Raw genomic sequence first — 24,596 nt, forward strand, 5'->3', positions numbered from 1 at the left:
TACGCCATCGAACGGACCAATCACGATTGAGCTACGGCGTACACGGATTGGCGACGTGTGCACCGCACACGAGCTTACGCGACACTTAAATTTCACGGCTCGCGTGGATCACGTGATGGACGCCGATCATCAACGCGAGAAGCAAACGTGGAGGCGTAAATCAGGCTTGATGAGTTTGTCGTTTTCACGTTTCTTTCTGTAGGTGGTCTATCTCTGGCCATTGAGGGCCCATCAAAAGCGGACATCAGTTGCGTGGACAACCAGGATGGGACGTGCAGCGTGTCCTACCTGCCTGTTCTGCCAGGAGATTACAGCATCCTGGTCAAATACAATGACAAGCACATTCCCGGCAGCCCCTTTTCAGCAAAGATTACCGGTTAGCGACGATACAAAATCCTGACATGCATTGTGGGAATAAATAATAATAATGTTAATAATAATAATACCGCCATGTTCCTGTCTCCAGGGGATGACTCGATGAGGATGTCCCACCTGAAGGTGGGATCAGCTGCTGACATTCCTCTGGACATTGGAGATTTTGACCTGAGCCAGCTGACGGCCTCGCTCACAACGCCCTCAGGTCGCGAGGAACCCTGCCTGCTAAAGATGCTGCGTAATGGACACGTTGGTAAGTGGAATTGTTGGAAACAAATGGAATGTGCATTTGTTATCTTAACTCATTCACTCGCCGCCATTTTCACATTTTGCAATCCTGTTCACTCCCGGCTGTTTTACTGGATTTTGACTGATTTTGCAAGGCCCACATAATGTGTTTAATTGCTATAAAACCAAAAGAAAGATTAAAGTCTCTTCTTTCATCAGGGAAAAAAAAAAGTATGTTTCTATCTGTTTCCGTTTTGCAGCAATTAGCATTAGAAGAGAGAAATTTCATCAGTTTTCACAAATCTATTTAAAATTAAGTAATTGAGCTTTTTTTTTTCTACATGGCCTTGGTTCATCTCCTCATCTCTTTATAGGCTGCATCAAAGCCTTCTGTATGCTCTAGCATTAAAAAAAAAAAAAAAAAAAAAAAAAAAAAAAAGTATAAATACGTCTTTGGGACACCTAAAACATTTAAAAAAAACAAAACAAAAACATATTTACATGTTATTGGGAGCAAATGAGTTATTAATAGCTTCTAAATCACCGTCTCCGCTTGCAGGCATCTCCTTTGTTCCAAAGGAGATTGGCGAACATCTGGTGAACATCAAGAAAAACGGTCGCCACATCCCAAGCAGCCCCATCCCAGTTATGATTAACCAATCGGAGATTGGCGACGCCAGCCGCGTTCACGTTAGTGGCTTGGGTCTGAGTGAAGCCAGGACTTTTGAGCCCGCCGAATTCATCATCGACACTCGCGATGCAGGTACAAGTTTTCGGAAGCTTCGGAATGTCGCTCGTTAAGGAATATTTGGAATTGCGCTCACCATTTTTTGGTTCTGTTCAGGCTACGGTGGCCTGAGCTTGTCCATCGAAGGGCCCAGCAAAGTGGACATCAACACCGAGGACCAGGAAGATGGCACCTGTAAAGTCACATACTGCCCCACCGAACCCGGCAATTACATCATCAACATCAAATTTGCTGACCAACACGTTCCAGGTGGGAATACAGCAGGACAAGACCGCAACAGTGATGTCACCAATTGCTAAATTTGGCCTTTTTTTTTTATTAAGTGACTGCTGCGGAGCAAAGCAAGTAGATATTACCATCCTAGAAAACGGCCCCGGCGTTTATTATAGCGGAATTTTTCAGAAAAAAATACGGCCCGAACCGTTGAATGTACCGGCACTAATGAGGTATCAAAAGATGCGGCCCGATCTGACTCGGCGGGGAACCATATTTTTTTTCTGAGTTACCATGGCGACGCATTTCCCAAAGAGTCCCATAGGAATGTATGGAGAGGGGGGGGGGCACAAATGAAGCACCATTTTCCAAGCCACGCTGCGCGCACATATATTTACCAAAGTTAAGGTTAAGTTAGCATGCTAATGCTAAGTTGGCATGTTACTGCTAGCTTAGCATGCTAATGTTAAGTTAACAAATTAATGCTAGCTTAGCATGCTAATGCTAAGTTGGCATGTTACGGCTAGCTTAGCATGCTAATGTTAAGTTAACAAATTGATGCTAGCTTAGCGTGCTAATGTTAAGTTAGCATGCTAATGCCAAGTCAGCATGCTACCTGTAATAAGTCAGCATGCTAATGCTACCTTAGCACGCTAAGGTTAAGTTAGCATATTAAGTTTAAGTTAGCATGTTAATGTTACGTTGTCATGCTATTGCTAATGTTAAGTTAGCTTAGCGTGCTAATGCTAGCTTGCTGACTGATTTGAACATTTGAGTCAGCAGTCACATACAAAATTTCCACGGATATTTTTCTCGTTTTTATTTTGTAATTGCATGTACAGGGAGTGCGTTCACAGTAAAGGTCACAGGTGAGGGCAGGATGAAGGAGAGCATCACGAGGAAGAAGCGAGCAGCGTCGGTGGCCAATGTCGGCAGCCAGTGTGACCTCAGCCTCAAGATCCCAGGTAGCAACGAGAGATGATTTTTTTTTTTTTTTTGTCACTAAAATAAGTATTTTCAATGATTCAAACACACGCCTGTTTGTTTGTTCAGAGATCAGCATCGCGGACATGGCCGCTCAGGTGACCAGCCCCTCCGGCCAGGTTCACCAAGCCGAAATTATGGAGGGCGAGAACAACACGTACTGCATCCGTTTCGTGCCCACGGAGACGGGCGTGCACACGGTGTGCGTGAAATACAACGGGATGCACGTGCCCGGCAGCCCCTTCCAGTTCACCGTTGGCCCCCTTGGGGAGGGAGGGGCGCATAAAGTCCGCGCCGGTGGGCCGGGCCTGGAGAGAGCGGAGGCCGGAGTGCCAGGTGAGTGCGGCGGCCGGAGATTGCGTTCGGAGATTCGGCGACTTCCTGCAAAGTCAACCTGGCTTGGTCCTTTTTTTTTTTTTTTTTTTTTCGCGTGTGAAGCTGAATTTAGCATCTGGACGAGGGAGGCCGGAGCCGGTGGGCTCAGTATCGCTGTGGAGGGGCCGAGCAAAGCCGAAATCGCCTTTGAGGACCGCAAGGATGGCTCCAGTGGAGTGTCTTACATCGTGCAGGAGCCAGGTGAGACAAGACGTGCGCATTTCTACAACGAGCCCAAAGAGATGGCGTGCACTTGAAATTTCATTTTTAATTGCATGACTTCAATAGTTAACTTGCAATTAATTGCAAATTTGATGTTCTCCATGTACAATAAAATTATTTTTCGAAGTTTTCATATGCTTGTAAATGTAAGTGGGGAAGAAAGTTAAACTAATGGAAATATGGCTGTATCTTTTAGTTGTTGATATAGTAATTTCAATGTGTTTTTCTGTCATATTAAGAGCCGTCTAATCTTCAACATTACTTTGCAAAATTCTGCACATCTTTAAAATTGTAAAATAGAACTTGACGCCAGTCTCCACAAATGTATGCATTATCAATTTATTACTACTAAATTTTGACGTGGACATGTCTGCTGTCCATTACAGTTTTTCCAAGTCGAGGGCGGTCAGTAATTGCGCATTAAAAGAAAATTAGGGGCATTTAAAGCAACTTGAAATTAACAAAGTAGCAGCATTGTCGTGTAAGGGGCTAAATTTGGGGGCATAGTGGATAAAAAACTGAACTGTGCATGTAAATGTATTGAGTGAAAATGAAGCTTTTTGTTACGGAAACGTATTGCATTCACTTGAAGAAAAAATCTTTTTCTGACTAATTTTTTGGGGAGCTTTTTATTTATTTATTTTTTCTGTTTTACTGAATAATTTTTTTTCTGTCATTAAACAAAAAATACTCCGAGAAACGGGAGAAAAAATAATTTAAAAAAACAGAAAAAAAAATCGGTGCTCTCTTTTTTGGAATAATGTTTTTCGGAGTTTCCCCCCCAGTTTTTCGGAATAATTTTTTTATGACAGAAAAAAATATTCAGGAAAAAAAAAATACTCAAAACAAAGCTCCCAAAAACAGAAAACCTTTTTTTTTTTTTTTTTTTTTTTTTTTTTTTTTTTTTTTTTTTTTCCCCCCCAGGTGAATGCAATACGCTTCCGTATTTTGTTGCCGAATTCGTATCGAGTAATAAATGTGATCTATTGGAATCCTTTTTTCCATATAGGCGACTATGAGGTGTCGATCCGCTTCAATGACGAGCACATCCCCGACAGTCCCTTCATCGTTCCCGTGGCGTCGCCTTCCGATGACGCCCGCCGCCTCACTGTTGCCAGCCTTCAGGTGAGGCTCTGAGAAACGCACACGCCAGGCCGCAGCGCGCTGCCCAAAATGCATCTGCTTGGAAAGTGACCTCGTCCAGTCGACCACTCGGACGCATTTAGAGGGGGAAAATGCAACAATGGACCAGTAGAAGAATCAAACTTGTGGATGTAGTGGCGCTAGTTAGAAGATTGTGATGTTTGATGACGGTACCGTTGGTGGTTCAGATGCAGGCCACTTATCAGCAGCAGCCGCATTATTGGGCAGTGCCGATGGCTTGTGGAATAAAAAAGGACTGTGTGTGTTTCTCGTGCCTCCTTCTAAAGGCTCCCAACAGCCTTCTGCCTCGAAATGCCATCACGGGGCGCTAAAGGGTTAAAGAGGTTTGGAATGGGCTGTCCCCCCCCCCACCCCCTTTCTTTGCACATGCACATTGTTGATAGTAAATATGCACATCGTGACTATATTGTGAGTTTCATTCAGGGGAAATACACAATTAATTGACCTGACTTATTGTTTAAAATTTCCATTAACAAGTAACCATATTGAAGCATGATGTCAATGTTGACATGCACGCGGCTCAACTCAACATTTTAAGCAAACTTGACGTCAGAGGATTATGAGCTTTGAGTCACAAAAATGTTGCTCGGTAGCTGAAAGTTGGATAAACTCATCACAGGCATCCATATTGCATACACAAGGACCCCCCCCCCCCTTTTTTTTTTTTTTTCTTGGTGTTAAATTTCCCTCTTGCTTACTATACAGCCTCCTCTTTAACCTTCTTAGCGACCTCCAGGTAAGGTACAAAATAATTTCTGTGTATGAATGTGGGTCATTTTCATCATGTGATCAATAATTGTAAAGACTTGTCCCAACAAATTTCCTTTTCAAAATGCATTAATTGTACCGTTGAATTATTTTTTCACAAGGTAATGTTTTATATTTTAAAAAAATATAGATTTTAAACTTGATGCCATAATCTCACAAGGTTATTGCTGTTAACAAAATGCCTAAAACTAAAATTGAAAAGTGATTTTTTTTTTTTTTTTTAAACTAAAACCATATTTTACTTCTATATAGATAACTACCGGTATATGACCTTCATTTTTACTTTTGTCCCTTTATTATATAAATGCGAGCTTTTGCAGTCTGTCTTAAACATGTTTATTTTGTTATTACGAAACATCCATGCAGAGGAAAGTGGAACAGTAGTTTTGCGAATTGTAGTCTTCCTTCATGACACCACCACGACCACTTTGTGGCTGAGTTGCTGTCATCCCCAAACACTTCCACATGATTAAATTAGTTAACAGAGGAATGTCAAGGAGCGAGTAAATTTTCCACAGTTGGCAAGCTAGCTAGCTAGTTCCCTAGCAGGTAAATGAGCACCATGGGGGCTAGCTAGCTAGCTAGCTCCCTAGCAGGTAAACGAGCGCCATGGGTCTAGCTAGGAAGCTAGCTAACTAGCACTTGAGGCTAAAGCCAAACTGTAGCAGGGTTTTTACTTTCTGGACCTGAATTTGGCACCACTGTACATTTCACGACTGCACTTGAGGAAAGGTGGCATCCTAGTCAGATTCACACTCGAGTTTACTGATTTAATAGATATCTGTAAAAAGTTAGTCAATTTTATACACCCATGGCCATGCAAATGATTAGAACACCAGATTCCGAATATATTTGGGTGGGTGAGAGAATGCTTTTGGCAATTTAGTGTACATGTGTAAATATACACACGTAAATATGTTTGTATAATGCTGAGCAACCGGGATGGCGAGTTGAGAGCGCAAGTTGTGTTTTGTCGAGCAGGAGTCTGGCTTGAAGGTGAACCAGCCGGCATCTTTCGCAGTCAGCCTGAATGGAGCCAAGGGTGTGATCGACGCAAAAGTTCACAGCCCTTCAGGCGCTCTGGAGGAGTGTTGCGTTACTGAGATTGACCAAGGTAACCACAAAAAAAAAAATGCTTTTAACTCATTTACTCCCAGTAACGTAAAAATACGTTTTTTTTTTTTTTTTTATGTGACAAGTGTCCCAAAGACATATTTATACTTTTGTTTTTTTTTGGTTTTTTTTTTTGGTTTTTTTTGTTTTTTAGCATACAGAAGGCTTTGATGCAGCCTCTCAACTGCAAAGAACGGTTACAGAAATGGTAGTTATTACACAAACGGCCAGCAGGTGGCAGCAGAGCAAAGGAGATCAACCAGGGCCATCTAGAAAAAAAGCTCAATTACTTACAATTTGAAATCGATTTGTGAAAACTGATGAAACTTAGCTCTCTTCTAATGCTAATTGCTGCAAAACGGAAACAAACATACTTTTTTCTTCTTTTTTTTTCCTGATGAAAGAAGAGACTTTAATCTTTCTTTTGATAGTTTCCATGCTTTTATAGCAATAGAACACAATATTCTGTGCACCTTGCAAAATCAGTCCAAATCCAGTAAAACAGCCGGGAGCGAACGGGATTGCGAAATGTGAAAATGGCAGCGAGTGAATGAGTTAGTCATTTTATGAACAGCTGTTGATGTTTTGATGATGTGGCGTCATTTTTCTGGTTTCCTGTCTTCTAGACAAGTATGCGGTCCGCTTCATCCCCAGAGAAAATGGCCTCTATCTAATTGATGTGAAGTTCAACGGAAGTCACATCCCTGGCAGCCCGTTTAAGATCCGGGTTGGAGAGACGGGCCAGGCCGGAGACCCCGGGATGGTGTCTGCCTACGGACCCGGTTTAGAAAGAGGCAGCACAGGTAACATGCTGCACGGTGGAATGGAAAAAAAAAACTTGTGACAATCCCAACATGAATCGTCCTCTATTGTCGCCAACAGGAACAGCGTGCGAATTTGTGGTCAACACGAGCAATGCAGGCACCGGCGCTTTGGCTGTAACCATCGATGGGCCCTCCAAAGTGAAGATGGACTGCGTGGAGTGCTCGGAGGGCTACAAGGTCACCTACACTCCAATGGCGCCCGGCAGTTATCTCATATCCATCAAGTACGGTGGACCTTACCACATTGTGGGAAGCCCCTTCAAGGCCAAAATCACCGGTAAGAAAGCCGACGAAGGCTGCTGGACTTTGAGAATTGTTTCGATCACGCTTGCCCCGCCCCTTGTCCAGGTTCCAAGCTTGTGTCCAGCCACAGTATGCACGAAACCTCCTCCGTTATGGTTGAGCCCGTGACTCGCGCCATCAGCTCCGCCCAGCAAGGTGCTCCCATCCAGTCGGATGCCAGTAAGGTGGTGGCCAAAGGCCTCGGCATCAGCAAGGCCTTCGTCGGTCAGAAGAACAGCTTCAGCGTCGACTGCAGCAAAGCGGGTGCGTTGCGTCTCGGCACCGTAAACGCCGACCGGACCCTGAAAGTGAACCCACCCGGTGATTACGGTTTCCAACTTGTGTCCGTAGGTCGGAACATGCTGCTGGTTGGGGTGGACGGCCCCAAAGTGCCCTGCGAAGAAATCCTGGTCAAGCATTTGGGCAACCGCCTGTATAATGTCAGCTACCAGCTCAAAGAGAAAGGAGAGTACTTCCTCGTGGTCAAATGGGGAGATGATCACATTCCCGGCAGCCCCTTCCATATCATCGTCTAAAACAAATTGCAGCGCCATCAGCAGCTTCTCTTACCACTGTTGTAATTGTTTACAGCTCCTGTTCCGTGTCCCACCCGCGTTAAACGTTTCTCTCGAGCCGATTTCCCATTTGACAAACCTTTTCGAAAGCTTCATCTCCCAAAGATGCAAATATTCTTTCTTGTTTTCACCTTGTAGAGTCAATTTTCTCCCGTTCCTAATAAGCAAATTTCGGGAAGGAGGAGAACGCACCTTTTTTCATGATCGCGAGCTAGCAGTTGAATTTATCGATTTATTTTTCCATCGAAATGCTGCTTAAGGCCTCCCACCGAGTCTGTCCCATATGGAAGTTTACATTTGTCATGAACAATAATGGCGATGAAGCCAAAGAGTGTTCAATGTGCCTTTCCGTGTTTGACCATCAACTGACGCTCTTTGATTGGCCGTATAAAATGTCATTCGCGCACGTTAAACAAGGGTGTTTTTTTTTTTTTTTTTTTTTGCTTTGTTACTGTGGTTAGTAAGTGGAAAATGTCTTATCAATTTGGTAGGTGTTGTATGTGATGCGTTTTTTTTTTTTGATAACAGTTATACCTGCTGATAGTGTGAACCAGTTTTTAGCACTGCTGTCCTTAAACGTCTGCACGTTAGAGTCGATATCTGAAACATTAACTAAAAGCGGTAGATAAACAGGTAGTACGCTAACGCAAAAGCGTGTCACATGCTCACAACGCTGCTTTTCCGTGCGTTTGACTCGGCTGCGTGTTCACAAAAACTCCCTCAGATTCAGGAGAACGCTCGCCTGACGTGTTGCGAACATATCTTTTTCAAAAGGGAAGAATTTATAAAATGATGCTGGACAAAAATGTTGATTCATCATAACCTTTCCAAGATGGTGACCAAAAAAGTTGCTTTTTCTTCAGTGTTTGCGTCTCACATTTTGAGTTGGGTTTGTTTTTCCCCTTTTTTTCTTTTTCTTTTTTTTTTCGCTATCTCTACAGAAACATGACTTGTCCAGAATATATAAAAAAAAAATGCTTTTAAATGTTTGTAAGACAGTATTTTGATAAACAATAAAGTTTTCGTCTAGTACTTTTCTGTGGTGTTTTTGTCCACTAAACAGAAATGTTGGTTCCACACACAAGCTTCATTCAGTAAATTGAAATTTGAACCATCCAGTTTTTAGCAGTAGCGTCTTTTAGTCCGGAAGTGAGCCCAAGGAAGCAACAGTTTTGTGGCTACTGACAAAATTCAACTGTTGGCTATCCTGAGCACAGTCACTACTAAGCTCTAATACACTTGGAATGCAAATTTTCACCACTATTCAGGCAGTTAAATCTGGCGCGCACGTGACTTTTCAGTACGCATGCGCATCTCTGAAGAGACGAAATGTGTGGATCTCCAGGCCCTTGTGACCGTGTGTTGACGTATGAGTAAAATATTGAACCCAACAGTTGCTCCTAATGCTGGTGGCTTCACTAGATGATGGGTAGTCGAAATCTAAAGCGCTTGGAGGGCTTTGTCATGCTTCAAACTGAGTTTACAAGTAAAACATCCCTTTATTAGGCCTGTTTTGGATAGATTTTGGGTATAAAGGTTATATGAAACTGATTGTGCAACGTTCAGAAGAGTGACTCAATTGTGGCCCTTGGGCGACACCTAGAGGACATCAAGCCGAAACTGCATACACACGCACATGCATATTTTATTTTTTACAGTCATGTACCTATTTTATAAAATGTATGGTTTGATCATTGAGAACGTTTAAACGAGAGATAAATGTGAGAAAATGTAAATTCCTCGATGGGAAAAGTGTATAAAATATGTTGTGAGGGGTTTTGAGTCTTCAAACATTTATAATAAATGTAAAACATAAAGCTATCTACTTTGCTGATTTCATATATTGCGGGTATTTTTTGGAACGAACTCCCACGGAAAACGAGGGAACACACACCTAACGCGAATGGCATCATACGTATTTCTTCCGCAAACATAACATACCAGAAATGTGTTTTTTAAAGTGGGACAGAAGTTAGTAAGTAAAAAAAAAAAAAAAAGTAGTTCACAATTTGGTGTAGACAATTAGAATGACGATATTATTTAATATGTCCATCCATTATCCAAACCGATTTTCCTCACGTGTACGAAACATTGTAAATAAAGAGTGATAGAAATTCGATATTTAAACAAAAAACTTCAAATTCAAATTCAAACTCTGTATGTGATAGTTGCGAATTGATTTGTTAGACAATGTGACGTCATCCACTCCAGATGGACACGCCCTCCGCCCTCTTCCTCCTCAAGTCCAAAACTTGTTTGACCGGGACGATTTTTTTTTCCCTCTCCAACGCGGAACTCTTTTTCCCTGTTTCAAAGGTACGTTTGAATCTTGTCCAGTAAGTGTTTTTTTTTGTTTGTTTATTTGTTGCCTTGCGGTCGCTCCATGTTTTCGCACTTCTCTAAACTCGACCATTCCTGTCGATCGAAACGATCACACGTCTCCATCTCTTTCATTGTGCAGAATGTCATTGAGTGACAAAAGCGATGATGAGCTCCGAAAGTTGCTTACCGATTACGGCATCAAACATGGACCCATAGTTGGTAAGAAATGCTGACATATCAACTGAACAAAAGTCATTAAGGTACTTTTTAAAAGTGAATACTGAATTGCATTTCGTAGTGACACCAACAGTTCTGCTGCCATAATTAAGCCACGTTATGGTTGGTTGTGCATATTTTGGCTGTGACGTTTGAAGCTTGAAGTTTGAAATCTGCCTTGCAGACTCCACTCGCAAGTTGTATGTGAAGAAGCTTGAGAGGGCCATGGAACAAATGGCAGCGAAACCCTCCCCGGATAAGACTTACTACAGAGAAGAAGGTAGGATGCTCCAGTGTTCCTCTAATGGCTTTATGGGACAGAAACAAGGAAAGAAAACAAAAAATAATTTCCTGCCGTTGTAACATTTTATATTGTATTGATTTTCAGAAATAAAAAGATTAGATTTACTTGTTTACTTGTCTACAAGCCATTAAAAAGTCAATTTTTCACAATTCTGTATGTTCATTTCCGAATGAACGAATGAATAACAATACAGAATAATACATCTCAGTATAGATTTTCATACAGGCATAAAATGAAATCAACCGCTAAAGCCTTTTTTTTAAATTCACGTGACAAGCATAAAAGTTAGCTAACCAGGATATAGCGTGAGAAGCTAACATCGCGGTTTCCACCTTCACCTTCAGCTGCTGCTTTGTCAAGCATCATCAACAGATCAAATGTAGCGTACCAATCACAGAAGATGCTAATCAAATTCCTTATTGCCTCCAGCTGATAATCTGATCAAGATCATGACAATGAAAGCAAAAACAGACATTAGAAAACTACTCACATAAGACTAGCAACGACAGAGCTAACCATGACCGAATAGAACAAAATACTGTTCGGTCTTTCCAATTGGCTTGAAACTTCTTTGAATGAGTTCACAAACTTGACGGTCACTTCTGGTGCACACCGAATTAGAAAATGTGCCACAAAAGCAAAACACACACACAGTACAGAGTCACTAAGTTTCTGCTAGGTGAATTGAAGGCCCGTTTTTCTTGATAATGTTCGTCAAACTTCAAATGTAACAAGCTTTTAATGCATTTGAGTTCGGTTCGTACCTTTTGTTGGAAATGTATTCCTTTTAAACGTGACGTGATTTTGTTTTCACACTTTAAAACGGTTCCTCGAATGAAATGTCACATGCTTGACTCAAAATGCACGAAAGGTCAACAATTGACCGTTTACAAATCAAAAGAATGCATAAAATGTCTGCTTTAAGCTTTTAAACTGTGATCATGTTCCAAATCATTTTTTTTAATTTATTTTTTTGTATGTCTTCCCAGAAGAGGAAATAACGTACGTGACGTACCGCAGCCCGGTGAGTGCAACCGCTTATCAATTTTTGTTTTTTGCTAACTTCCATATTTTTGACGTAGAGACATGGACAATCATCCTTGCATACATTCTTTCTTGTTATTATTTCAACAGGCCAGACATGAAGTTTATGAAGACGTGTGAGTGTCTCACACACGCACATGGTGCACAGTGTACTCTCACATTTTCTTTTTTTCTTTTTTTCTTTTTTTTTTTGACTAATCCATTGTGTGTCCTGCTGGGTGGAGTAACATGAAAACCTGCCTAAACAAGTTAGCTGGTATAGCAATTAAGGGTGTTTACGAGGTTGTATCAGAGTGGTGCTTCAAGGTAAGCAGAGCTGCATTGAGCTTTCTTCGGGCAACAGCTTAGCGGTGGGTAGCAGGAGAAAAAAAAAAAGTCATGGAAATCTGAACTCATTCATATTTTCACTTGAAGCAACCCCCCTTTCGCTCCTGACTTTTTGTTTTAGTAATTAAATGACAGTAAGCTAAAAACTTTTGCTTCTATTGAATCTAACACTTAACTAAATATTTCCTTTTCAAAATTAAAGTGCAAAATTTCTGCCTTAAATCAAATACTTTTTGAAAGTAATAAAAATGCATTTAATAAAATATTTCATTCATAATGACTGTGGCTTAATTGATCATATGGATGTACAATATTTATAATTTTTGTGAGGATAACAATTGAAATGCTTTAAACAATTCATTAAGTCAATATTTAAAAAAAAAAAAAAAAGGTGGGTTTGGGGAAACTCAAATTAATTCAAGTTTAAATCGTCCACAACAAATAATTCGTATTAATTCAAAAAATCGATATATCGCCCAGGACTGATTTTGCAAGGACCCCAGAATATTGTTTTCTATTGCTATAAAAACATGGAACCGACCAAAAGAAAGATTAGAGTCTCTTCTTTCATCAGAAAACCCCCCAACATATTTCTATCTGTTTCCGTTATGCAGCCATTAGCATTAGAATGCAGCTAAGTTTCATCAATAGTCACATTTTTGGAGAAAACACTGACAAAAAGAGCTTGTTGCAACATGGCTGATCTCTTATACACTGCTGCCGCCTGCTGACTTTTTTTCTTTTTTCTTTTGGTAATAACTGCCATTGCTTTAAGCCACCTCTTCATGTCAGAAGCTGCATCAAGCCTTCTATGTTCTTGCATTAAAAAAATATAATAAAAAAAAAGAAGGTATAAATAAGTTTTTGGGAGTGAAGAACAAAGTAGTAAAAACATTTATGTTTTTGGGTTTGAATGAGTGGAGTTAAAATAAATTGTAAGGGGAGAACATACATCACGACACAACGGAACGTTTGAGGCATATTTTCATTGTAACTCACCTTTGCATGATGTCGATAATAAAGTGAATTGTTTTTCCACCAGGCTGAAAAAGAGATATAACAGCAAGCCGAACGAAGATGAGGAATCGGACGGCGACGAAGAGTACGTCAGGTAAACGTTTCGCATCACGACGAACGACTTCTTCAAATCGTCGTCCTGCGTTCCTGTGCGACAGGCCCGCCCAGCTGAGGAGCAGAGCAACCAATCGGAACGCCGCGCACGCCAAGGAGGCCGTCCGGTCTGGATGCGGAATGTGGGGGGCCATGAAAACGCTACTGCTGCTCGCGGTGGTGGTAGCCGCCTACTACACTTATTGTCATTTGACCAAAGACGAAAATCCTTTCAAGCTTCAATAATCAATAAACGATCACTTCTAGGATGTCAGCTCATTTCCATAACTTAGATCAAACTCTAATTTTGGTATTTGTTGCTCGTCTTTAATGGGTGGTTCATAAGCACACGTTTTCTTATAAAAAGTGGGCCCTGCTATTTTACATCAAAAAGTCTACAGATCATAAACATTTTACCATTTTTTCCCTACCATTTATTTGACCTATGACCCGTTAATCTCTTTCATTCTTTTGTTTAAGGTTCATCAAAGGTCCTAAAATGTTGTCAGGTGGCTCCCATTAAACATGTTTGAATGTGATTGCTTAATTGAGAAGACAAAAAGACATGACAGGGTGTGCACACCTGTGCAACCATATCCCAGATTTATGGAGGTGTCATTTTTTGTTTTTTTCCATATCACAAAAACAGCATTTGAGCTGGGTGGTTTGTATACTTTTTATATCCACTTGGAGAGAAAGAAATGAAAACGAAACATTTTTCATTGTTGGTTTGAATTACTTGCTGTTTTTTTTTTTTTTTGCACACGATACAGTCCATTGTTATACACATTTTCATTGCTTCTAACTTTTTTTTTTCTTGTCTAAAACATATTTGTTATGTACATAATAAATGGCCATCCAAATCATGCCAAACCAAAAATAGTCACAAATTGTATTTCAATATTCCAAACACTACATTTGTCTTCTACTTGTCGCATTGAATCTGGTCAAACAAACAGTCATTCCCAACTAATGTACCATCATCAGGTGTGCTGTGGAGAAGTTCAATAATTTCACATGTTCTGAATATTGTTTACTACAATACTTAATGTATGTTTGTTCATCTATGCCACTGACGTCCATTGACAAGCACAACATTTAAAGCGTTCTCGCTACAAGTTTCACGTATTGAGTAAATTCATTGAGACAAGATCTTTATTTCAGTACATATTGTATATACTTTTTGGGCTGTTTTTGTTTGGTGGTGTACTGTGACACTTTTACTATGTAACGTGCCTTGGTTCAATAAAGTCTTGGTAAAAATGTTCTAAAATGTGCATACAATTTTGTGACCATTGTGACGTCAGGTTGAAGTGCGCCCCTAGCGGTGAGGGGCAGGGCGTCAATGCGAGTGAATTAGCAAACAATCAGTGTGAGCTCGAAAATATTTCAAACAGTTGATAAATCAGCTGCTAATGCTTTGGTGGTCTTGTGCGCGGCCGACGGATGCTCTAATAGCTCAAACTGAGATGAGAACATTCTTTCGGCTGCCAGCAGCGATTCTAAACCAGACGGAAGACGGCGTCGAATGAGAAACGAGCACGATGGCTAACGCGACTGCGAGCGAAACTACGACGCAACTGCTTTTGCGCCCACAAAAAGTACGACGATATGCTCAGATCAGTTTTTATCAGGTAGTTTTTCTCTTTTTCATATACAGCTGGTTATAACATTAACCTCTGATTGTAAATTTGAGGCAGACGTGATGAATGAGCCATATTATCTTTAGTGAAACAATCCTACTTTTTTTTGGCATAAGTATTCAAGTCATTTTGAACAAAAAGTTTAACGATTTAACACGACTATTACAATTAACACTTTAACTCGGGCTTGATTTCTGTTGAGGAATGTGTAGTAAACGACATGCGGTCAGTTTGTTAGCAGCTAGTAAGCTAAGGTAGCTCGAAGACTTCGATATGACACAAACGGACACAATTTAAGGAATGACAATTTACACCATGAAAATCGTGATCGACATACTATTTCAACCAAAAACAACATACCTTAGGCTTCCACTTCCACTTTGCCCCCCAACAAACTCATTTTTTTTTTTTACATTTTTTTTTTTGTAGCTAGCGGCTCCAAACGACTTTTTCGCAGTATTGTAGTGTCCTACTTGGGAAGTTTTTTGTGACACTTGACATAGTTCCCTAAGCTAAGCAGTGACGTCAGCTGGAAGGGTCTATAAAGTATATACTTCAATTATCTTAGGTAAATGAACCAACAACACCAATGAAACAATGAAAATAAGAGAATTTCATTTCATATTCACACAATCATAGAGGCAGTATGTTGAGAGAAAATTATGAATTCTGGACCAATTTGAGTGACAATACAAAGCTCTGTACATGATAAAAACCTGACGTGTGTAACGTGCAAACTGCATTTAGTAACAGGTGAAAAGTGCTGCTTCAAAGAGCAGTTGTGTTGAGTTCAGAAGACTGTGGGGACATCTGTGGCACTGCTTCAAACCTCATTCCCTGTTGTGATGGCCTGGGAAGGTGCAAGAAGGTCTCATCATCATCATTATTAAAGCAAGAGATGCGACCGCTTGTCCGTTGCGTGTTTCGCGGCCTGTACCTGAGAGCGTGTCCCTCAAAGCCCAACGCCGTAATGAAGATGTTGACGAGGACCGTGAAGAAGACCAAGACGGTCGCCACGTTGTTCATCCTGTTCAACTTGGCGTGTTTACGCACGTCATTCAGATCGTACTTCACTGAAAGCGAAACAAAAACGATTACTAAACAGAACAAGAAGACTTGCCAGGCCAAGTTCCGTTCAGTCACTTGCCTATAAAAACGAGCAGTAGGCCCACGATGACTTGCAGTGTGATGGACAGACACAGTAAGACGACGAGGGGGATGTAGAAACGGTACTGAGGCCCCACGTAGAGAACCGTCTTCAGCTGGGACGAGTTGGCCATCAATAAGGCCACGTCCAGCATGCTCTGAGCCGCGCTCTTCTTGGTGGCATAGTGGTTCAAGTTGATGGGACGATGCACTTTGCCTGACGGGGATGTCGCCACCTGTGAAGGAAATCACACAAGTGACAGATTGGAAACCGTGAGGCGATGATACACGACGTTTGTTACAATGTTTGAGTCGAGTACACTTTTTCTTCTGTTCCCAACATCAGGGGGATGCTTGTTTGTTTCGTCGCTAGGCACTTAGATGTGTAGCTACAAAAGGGAGTGGCGCACACGCACAGACAGGCGCGCTGACTCACCTGGCGAGAGAACAACACGTGTTCACAGACACAATTTCACCAGAACATAAGTACTACGATTCTGTTCTTGAGATCATGAAAAATGGGAAGTCATCTTTCACAATAGGTTGGGGGGGGGGGGAAGCAAAGGAAATTTCTGTTTTGTTAGCCTTTGTAAACACACGGTGGCCCAAGGGCATTTTGTCGTGTATTTACAAAACCCTGTTGCACATGTAGGTGTGACATGACACTCAAACTACATTTTTCTTTGAGTAACAACACTCTCATTCATTCCAAGACAACAGTGGAAAAAACTTCACTGAACTGTTTGTCACCAACAGTTCTATCTATCTATCCATCCATCCTCATTTTCCTTACCTCTATGTCATTGTGTTTATTGAGAGCGATGGCCTCCCCGTTGCGCGTGCGTTCTTTGTCCATATTGCTTTGTCTGACAATTTACTTCCCTTTCTTGCTGTTGTCGCCTGAAGTGTGACGAAAGGCGGCGTCAGAGAAACACTCCTGAAACTGAAATGAAAGAAAGAAAGAAAAGAAAAAAAAAAACAATTCGGAGGAGTCAGACAGGATGAGCGAGTCAAGAAGCTTCTCCAGTTACACTTAAGAGAGACGCTCTTTCTAGTAAGGAAGGTCACAGTGTTAAATAAACGTAGCAGGTTTTAGTCCATCCTCTTAAGAGTGTGATCCCGCCCCCTTATTGGTGTTGCTCTAAACGACATAACTCAATGCTTGTAACATATTATTGTGTGGCCCATGAAAGCAAATCATCATACATAATTCTTGTTCACATATGTACCAACATTTAAAATTGTCATAACAGTAAAAAAATTATAATGTTGAAACTTTTAACCATTTTCTTGTTACCAAAGCCCTTAACGTGAACAAACTACTATCCTTGACTTTGGATTTCAAAACTAGATACTTTCATTTCTTTTTAATTATTATTTTTTTTCATTATTAGTTACCCAGGAACGTCACGTTGAGTCTAAAAGTCATCATTTTCAACGGAGTCATGGCTATTTTTAGTTAAATACTAGTGAAGCAGTAAGTAGGCTTATCCAGCATCCACCAATTTGTTGAGGCAATAGACATTTATATGGTTTTAATATCAAAACGGCCCTATATACAATATTTATTGCATTTTTTTTCAAGAGTATTGCATTCAGTTTATTTTTGTTGTCATTTATCTCATAAAATATTTTGTGAATTGTCTTGTTTAAAAAATGGTAAAATAAAGTCATGTGAAGTCATACTTCACATTTAATGTGTATTTTTTTTTAAAATACAAATACATGCATTAATTAATAAATTCATTCATTAATTAAATGTAATAAATTATTGTATTACAATTTAGGTTTTAAATAAGTTTCCGCCAGAGGGGGCAGTGCTCTGGCTGACGACCGGAAGCGGAAGCTCTCTTACTACTTCCGCCAACCTTACGGACCGTTCCTTCTTGTTCAATGGCGTTCTACTTCGCCGTTCGTTTGGCGGCGTGGCGAGGATCTTTTTGTGTACATGCTGGGGCGACGGGAGCTCCGAATGCATTCGTGGGCCTCAGGTACCTTTGTTCCCCAACGGCGCCATTCCAAGAATCCACGGAGGAATATCATTTCGTCGAGCGTCTCATCCCGCCGTCACGTGTCCCCTCTCCGCCCAAGCACTCCGGGCCGACGCCGTCCGGCTGGGTCCCCCCGGCAGAGACCCCGCCGTCTCTCCCTTACATGATTCGCCGCTCCCGCATGCACAACATTCCGGTGTACACTGACCTGACCCACGGTAACCGCAAGATGACTTTGGTCCGGAAAGTGGAGGGCGACATTTGGGCTTTGGAGAACGACGTGAAGCGGTACCTGAAGGACGTGACTGGCGACGAACTGCCCACTCAAGTCAACGAGGTCACGATGACATTGAAGGTGAAGGGACATTTTGAGAAGGAGCTGAAGGAATGGTTGGCCAGCAAAGGCTTCTGAAAGCGCTCGGAAGATGTCGACTTGCCTGCGTCCGACAACCACGTGAGTTTGTCAACAAAGTTTGTCAACAAAAAGACGCCGCTTGGACTCTGAGAACCTCAGCAATGAATTGATGCATGCATGCCCATGAGTCATGCTCTGTCACTATTAGTTGTTGTCTTGAGTTGCTAGTAACGATCCCAGATGTTATATAAAGTGTTAACAATTTTATATACGGTTACTGTGTCGTCTCATTCCATCATCCAAGGACACCATCGTGTAGTTCACTGAGCAGTTTACCAAAGCATTAAATTATGAATAAGCACAAAACTGTTGCAACATGTTAAGGTTTTTTTTTTTTTTTTTTTAATGTTTAAAATGTACAATTACCAATGCACTTTTCACACACTCAAATTTGGAGACTCCTGCAACCAAAGGAAATTTATTTTAATGCATGCTTATTCACACAAAAACTTGCCTATAGAATGTTTTTTTTTTTTGTTACAGACAAAATACTGTCAACTTTAGGCCTGTGTATAAGCATCTGCTGTGAGCCCTTATTTTGGGGTTTACACTATTAATATCAGTACTGTACTTATAATGAATTTTAGGTGGTCGTCAATTCACAGATGTTCACGTCTAGTGGTCGTACGCGAGTATCAGGCATCTGCTGTACTATAAGAACTTGTGATGAGCCGATAATAAAGCAGCAAAAATACATGTTGTCGTCACCATCTTAAACTAATGGCCCAAGCCATATTTTGAGCAAAACAAAACATACACATCTCCTGGTGCTAAAATTGACCACATCCTTTGTTAATCATTCAAATTCTACTACAGAAATTAATAATCAGCAATTGGCTCAATTTTTCAATGGGCCATTAATTTAGGAAGCTGAAAATGTGCCAAAAATATAAACCAGAATAATAAACTCGACAATGTAGCAGGCGACAAAACACCAGCAAATTGCAGCATTTTACATAGCAACATATGTTAATTTTGAGATATGCTAAATACGGTGAAAATGATTACAATTTTAAACGCAATACCAAATGGTTGCAATTTTATCAATTAGTGGAACTTTTCATGCCTACAGTATATGCATCAGTTTACTACAGTAAATGTTGCATTAATGTTGCAGTGCGTGGAAAAACTCATTCTGGATTATGTTTGGCAAAACAAAGTGCATGTACTTTCACTTTCAGCTTAATAGAGCAAAATTAAGGCGCATTTGTATTAAAAACAGCACAAACATGAGTGCTGTAATCCTAACAAGTACAGATGCATCTCATTTGATGACAGTTGAGTGTTGAATAGCTTTTATTTTTTATAACATATTACAGAACAACATATTTACACAAGTACATGTACAAACAAAAGATCAAAAGTATGATAAAAAAAAAATGTACACATTGATAAATGATACATTCATTGTTGCATTGTTGACTGCACAGAAGAATGAAGGCGGGCGACAAAGTCTTTGTATCGTCTGGTTAGTTCGTCCAGTTGATCAGCTGAGAAACACAAAACAATACAATAAAGAATTAAGAAAAGAAAACCTTGAGCTCATGAAATCCAAACCATATTATTAAATAGTCCTTAAATTGGCCTGCTGGACGTATGTACGTGTAGGCCTACATATTTACAGTATTAACAGTTTTTAATGGCTCATACAAATGTCAATCAAAAATGAAAATAATCACCCAAATATATGTATATACACACACCGTACACATAATGCAATCAGAAATTCACATCTTAGATTTGTTTTTGGCTCCTATCCTATTATTTGATGAAAAAAAAATACTACCTCTGTTGTTTTTGTGCTCAGGCCAAAGCAATAATAATAGTTAATAATAATAATAAATAATAAAGCTTCGCAACCAATTTGTGAAATCTTGTTGCTAGGGAAACATGGCTCATGGTATGTGAGGAGCTTCAATTAGATGAAAATTGGTCTTTGCTGCCATCTTGTGGTACCTATATATAGTGTGAAATCTGGGCCTGTTTAGTTGAACACAAAGCTGATAAACAGACATTCAAAGACGCACACAAATTTTCATTCATTTTAGACCAATTAAAACAGCAAACCAAGTGATGTTTCTGAACAACTCAGGTAGGAATATTTCGCTTTCAGATGAAATTTGATGAAGATCTCAAATCAAAATTTAATACAAAGTTAATTTAAACTTCTCTAAGCTTTGAAATGCACAGCCAGCTGTTCAATGTTTCATTACTTTTTGCACAACTTGCTGTTCTCTAAGAAGGAGCAGATCGTCAAAATTCACAACAGATGTTTCTCTTTTTTCTTCCCCCCCATTTCTGTCCGCGTCCTTTTTGTGAGTCTTCCAGCCTCTCTGTTGCAACCTGGTGATGGCATTCTGTGCAAAGGTTACTTGTTCACAGTTGATTAGTTTGGCCATGTCATGGATGGGAGTAAAATTGGATCATTTCATTTTTGCCTGATGAGTTTTCACGGCAGACTGATATGTTACGGCAAGCAGTTCAGCATCACAGCTCTAGTTGGCACAAAATATTGCAAAAAAGAAAACAAAAGAATGATAGGACATAGCGTAATGATGTATAAGACTCACATAAAGTGCCCTTCTTCTCTTTGCTCGCACAACACAGCTTGGGTTGCAGCTGGCTCACGTCGCGCTTCACAGACGCTGACGTGTCCGATACTTGGTTCAGCATTTCCAATTCCTGCAGAAAGACGCGTCCAAGTCAGCTCCTCTTTCCGGACAGGTAACCATCTTGGACAAACCGTGAGTTTGCGTTTGTGTTTGTACCGTGTTGCAAGCTTGCAGAAGTTCATACACCCTCTGGAAGACCTGCGTGTCCGCGCTAAAGCGAGGTGGCTCTCTCGTGCAGCAAACGCTCAGCTGGGTCTCATAGACGTGGCAGAACGTGGTCATCAGCTGCTGAAGGTCACACGCTCCCACTTGCAGCGCACGAGGAGTGAAAACACGGGCGTTGGGCAACTCGTTGGTTGTCAGGAAGTCGCACTGAGTTGAGAAGAGCAGAAATCACATTTAACATTTGAGCAAACGTTGCCTGTCCGAATCAAACTGTACATTCAAGGGGAGAGATTGAGGAAATGTCACTTTTGAATGGCTTATAGAGTGTCATGACTAGGGTCATGCAAGGGTTATGACTAGGGTCATGCAAGGGTCATGCTTACTGTCATGACTACGGTCATGTAAAGGTTATGACTAGGGTCATGCTTACTGTCATGACTAGGGTCATGCAAGGGTTATGCTTACTGTCATGACTAGGGTCATGTAAGGGCTACGTTTGGGTCATGACCGTGAGGTCAAGTGTCTTTTTTTTTTTTAACTGATGTAACCAACATCTAGTTTCAACTGATAAGACGCTATGTGATGTCAGAAGCTACGTGGGGTCAATAATCTTTAATCTCTTTATCTGGTCAACAGCCAATCAGATAATATGTCAGTCCTGTTACCCACATGTTTAGTCACAGCCAATCAGATCGATTCGCTGTCTATATAAGCCTGTCTGAGAAGTCTTTGTCGGATTATTACCTCTCTTCCACTGTGCAGCTCTTGTTGTTTCTCGTCTCAAGTTTGTTCTACACCTCTCAATAATTCTTATTGCTCTTTTTTTGTAATTTTTAAAGAGGGTGTTTGTTTTGTATGCATTTCCCCATATTTCCACACAATAGGTGCGATATGGTAATAACTATGAGCAGATAGTGATTGCAGTTTTGCTAGCATGACTCAGCAGCAGAGTAAAGGTCATACCTCCGACCGCAGCTGCTCCAGCATGGCGCGAGTAGACTGAACAAGGGTGGCAACGCGCTCGGCGTCATCTCTTCTTGGCTGGGTTGATTTGGTACCCTTGTATAAAACCCTGTGAGAGAAATACAGATTGGAAGGGTTGTAGCTGATGAAGAAAACCCACTAAAAAAAAAAGAGAGAGAGAGAAGAAGCGGATTGTGGGAGAAGAGATGAACATACGGGATGTTAGAAAGCGAGGGGTCCATCGAAGGCGTCAACATTTGCGCAAGATGATGACGATTCTCATCAGCAAAAATTGCGTCGAGCAGCATCTCCACATCGTGCACGCTGGACTGACTGCAGTCCGAGACTGCGTCCACAAGTTGCTCTAGGAAATGAAGCTGCTGCGGGAAACCGGCATCACCCTGGAGGGAAAAATTTAGACGGAAACATTACAAGGACAAAACAAGATACTGGATAACGTACGCTGGATTTGTTGTGTCACAGAGACATGATGAAGCAGGCAAGAGGATGCAGTGTTGGCCTCATAATTCTCCCACCTTGATCAAGTCCAGGCTGTCTCCTGTGCACAGCATCAGGTCCTGGCCAAGTGCAGCCATCCCTGTTTAGAAGGACAGAACACATACAGCAGCCATACTAAACCCTTGTTGTTGCCATTGTTTACAAGTAGGGATGAACAATTAATCACATTCTAATCAACATCGCAATGTTTGCAATCATTGTTTCATGAAACATGAACGTTGAAGTGATACAGTCACAAATTTGTTTGCATTATTGTTGTAATATGGGTTAGGACTATCATGGGTCATTTTCATTTATTTAAAAGGGATACTTCACTTATTTAGCCCATTATAACAATAAAAAGTAAATAGTTTGTCTGTAATTAATTTGATACTTTAATTATTTTTCACATACAATTAGTACCTTTAAAAACACATTTTGCAAATTGCTGTCGACTGAAATTGACATCACAAGGGCTCAGGTAACCAATCACAGCTCCCCTGTGTTCTAGGTTTGGTCATGTGACATTCACAAGCTGAGCTGTGATTGGTTACCTGAGCCCTTGTGATGTCAATTTCAGTCGACAGCAAGTTACAAAATGTGTTTTTAAAGGTACTAATTGTACATGAAAAATAATGAAAATATCAAATTTATTATAGGAAAAATATTAACGTTTGAATGCCATAAATGGCTAAATAAGTAAAGTATCTCTTTTAGCGTAAGAGAATTATCTACAATAAATCTGATATTGTTTATTATAAAATACACTGGGAAATGACCTTGAAAAAAATAACTGCACATTAAATCACAACCTCATTGAGGAAAAACAATCGCAACGACATTATTTTTCAAAATCATTCAGCCTTCCACAAACTACCGCTCACAAAAGCAAACCTATTTATCTCATTCAAGGTTGCAATTTTTGACCATGCACAAGTGTATAGTCCTGAAGCTTGGCCAAATGAATAAATGCAAGATTATACACTTCGAATCAAACAATTTAAAGACCAAAAGTGTTACCCTTCATCAAAATATCAGGGTCTTGGATTCTTGATGCCGTCTCGTTCACACTGGAAAAGTTTGGGTCAATACTGGGAAAACATTTGAACACATCATTAGATGTGCATGTGTGCATGGTAGTGACATATGTCACGTTTTCCTAACCTGCAGCAGATCCAGGTCAGTATGGCGGTGCGAAGCTGGGATGGAGTGCAGAGCAGCTGGAGCATGTCGTCAGACTCCTGCAAGTACACACCTTCCAGCAGGGGACATGGTAATGCCTAAAAAAAAAAAAAAAAAAAAGACAAACACGTCATATGATGTTTATCTGGTGTCAGATTTAGTGAAACTGGTGATATTTGCTAATGACACCAAGATTTTATGCTCTACTAGTTGGAAATACTTAAAAAAAAAAAAAAAAAAAAAAAAAAAGAGAGAGAGAGAGAGAGAGAGAGAGACCAAACTGGAAATATGGTTCAACTTCAACAGAAAATAAATAAGTATTAAACTTAAAAAAAAAAGAAAAAAAAAGTTATTTGGTAAATGTAGAACAAAAGTAGGTTTCAAGTACAATTATCAGTAGATGGGTTATAGTTAGAATATTCTAAGAAAACAGAAGACAAGAAACGACAAAAAGACTTCATATTGCATCGAACGCTTGACGTTTTAGCGAAGTAAATAACTTACCAGCAGGCGTGCATAAATCCGCTGAGCCCGCTTCGTCTCATTTGAAACCGCCGCCATTTTCTTGATCACAGCCGGGAGCGCGCATGCGCAGTGGTGGAGGCGCCTCAACAGAACGGAACAGTCCGCCCCCTAAGCGGAACGTTCCTCCCCCGCCAGGCTACGGGTAGTCTTAAAGGACGAAAGTCAAAATAGCGACTTAATAATGGAAAACCGAGTGTATTAATGGCAATGACAAACGAATCTGTATTGCACAAAGTTACAAAGCTTCAAAAACGTAGCACAT

The 24,596-nt window shown here is 40.6% G+C and overlaps 5 protein-coding genes across 12 annotated transcripts in view; 3 read left to right on the plus strand and 2 right to left on the minus strand.

Annotated features, from left to right (window-relative positions):
* flna (filamin A, alpha (actin binding protein 280)) overlaps positions 1 to 8,903 on the plus strand; it is a 67,807-nt gene extending 58,904 nt beyond the window's left edge. For all 4 annotated transcript variants that reach the window (XM_077511942.1, XM_077511944.1, XM_077511943.1 and 1 more), the window contains 13 exons: positions 203 to 376; positions 467 to 628; positions 1,163 to 1,366; positions 1,448 to 1,600; positions 2,407 to 2,529; positions 2,618 to 2,884; positions 2,987 to 3,124; positions 4,155 to 4,270; positions 6,059 to 6,191; positions 6,817 to 6,993; positions 7,073 to 7,291; positions 7,363 to 7,560; positions 7,648 to 8,903. In XM_077511942.1, coding sequence (XP_077368068.1) covers positions 203 to 376; positions 467 to 628; positions 1,163 to 1,366; positions 1,448 to 1,600; positions 2,407 to 2,529; positions 2,618 to 2,884; positions 2,987 to 3,124; positions 4,155 to 4,270; positions 6,059 to 6,191; positions 6,817 to 6,993; positions 7,073 to 7,291; positions 7,363 to 7,560; positions 7,648 to 7,832 — 2,249 coding nt within the window. In that variant the 3' untranslated portion in view covers positions 7,833 to 8,903. The remainder of the gene's footprint in view (positions 1 to 202; positions 377 to 466; positions 629 to 1,162; positions 1,367 to 1,447; positions 1,601 to 2,406; positions 2,530 to 2,617; positions 2,885 to 2,986; positions 3,125 to 4,154; positions 4,271 to 6,058; positions 6,192 to 6,816; positions 6,994 to 7,072; positions 7,292 to 7,362; positions 7,561 to 7,647) is intronic.
* A 1,144-nt stretch (positions 8,904 to 10,047) lies between these two features.
* Positions 10,048 to 14,074, plus strand: emd (emerin). Of its 2 annotated transcripts, none has more exons than XM_077511952.1 (7): positions 10,048 to 10,187; positions 10,333 to 10,412; positions 10,594 to 10,689; positions 11,703 to 11,737; positions 11,848 to 11,873; positions 13,127 to 13,195; positions 13,260 to 14,074. In XM_077511952.1, exons 2-7 carry the CDS (start codon positions 10,334 to 10,336, stop codon positions 13,438 to 13,440), a joined length of 486 nt encoding a protein of 161 aa, XP_077368078.1. In that variant the 5' UTR covers positions 10,048 to 10,187; position 10,333; the 3' UTR covers positions 13,441 to 14,074. The 2 variants fall into 2 exon arrangements, with proteins under 2 accessions (XP_077368078.1, XP_077368079.1); XM_077511953.1 differs by having other exon boundaries at positions 13,127 to 13,186.
* A 1,356-nt stretch (positions 14,075 to 15,430) lies between these two features.
* On the minus strand, positions 15,431 to 17,083 carry LOC144013300 (ninjurin-1). Its single transcript, XM_077511950.1, has 4 exons — positions 16,777 to 17,083; positions 15,985 to 16,219; positions 15,775 to 15,910; positions 15,431 to 15,687 (listed from the first exon to the last, which is right to left on the minus strand). The coding sequence occupies exons 1-4, from the start codon at positions 16,837 to 16,839 to the stop codon at positions 15,606 to 15,608; spliced, it is 516 nt and encodes a 171-aa protein (XP_077368076.1). The 5' UTR covers positions 16,840 to 17,083; the 3' UTR covers positions 15,431 to 15,605.
* Positions 17,084 to 17,801: 718 nt separating this feature from the next.
* Positions 17,802 to 23,909, plus strand: mrpl49 (mitochondrial ribosomal protein L49). Of its 3 annotated transcripts, none has more exons than XR_013282208.1 (3): positions 17,802 to 18,428; positions 20,997 to 21,113; positions 23,798 to 23,909. XR_013282208.1 is itself a non-coding variant. In XM_077511951.1 (2 exons), the coding sequence occupies exon 1, from the start codon at positions 17,877 to 17,879 to the stop codon at positions 18,384 to 18,386; it is 510 nt and encodes a 169-aa protein (XP_077368077.1). In that variant the 5' UTR covers positions 17,802 to 17,876; the 3' UTR covers positions 18,387 to 18,428; positions 20,997 to 21,129. The 3 variants fall into 3 exon arrangements, 1 of the variants encoding a protein (XP_077368077.1); XR_013282209.1 differs by lacking the exon at positions 23,798 to 23,909 and adding an exon at positions 21,240 to 22,959; XM_077511951.1 differs by lacking the exon at positions 23,798 to 23,909 and having other exon boundaries at positions 20,997 to 21,129.
* On the minus strand, positions 19,668 to 24,474 carry haus7 (HAUS augmin-like complex, subunit 7). Of its 2 annotated transcripts, none has more exons than XM_077511948.1 (9): positions 24,314 to 24,474; positions 23,792 to 23,907; positions 23,648 to 23,718; positions 22,666 to 22,727; positions 22,346 to 22,530; positions 22,130 to 22,238; positions 21,158 to 21,373; positions 20,960 to 21,071; positions 19,668 to 19,879 (listed from the first exon to the last, which is right to left on the minus strand). In XM_077511948.1, the coding sequence occupies exons 1-9, from the start codon at positions 24,368 to 24,370 to the stop codon at positions 19,794 to 19,796; spliced, it is 1,014 nt and encodes a 337-aa protein (XP_077368074.1). In that variant the 5' UTR covers positions 24,371 to 24,474; the 3' UTR covers positions 19,668 to 19,793. The 2 variants fall into 2 exon arrangements, with proteins under 2 accessions (XP_077368074.1, XP_077368075.1); XM_077511949.1 differs by lacking the exon at positions 19,668 to 19,879 and adding an exon at positions 19,977 to 20,884.
* Positions 24,475 to 24,596: the final 122 nt, after the last annotated feature.

This window comes from Festucalex cinctus, chromosome 2 (genome assembly GCF_051991245.1).
Source record: "Festucalex cinctus isolate MCC-2025b chromosome 2, RoL_Fcin_1.0, whole genome shotgun sequence".
In the NCBI taxonomy this organism is placed as follows: domain Eukaryota; kingdom Metazoa; phylum Chordata; class Actinopteri; order Syngnathiformes; family Syngnathidae; genus Festucalex; species Festucalex cinctus.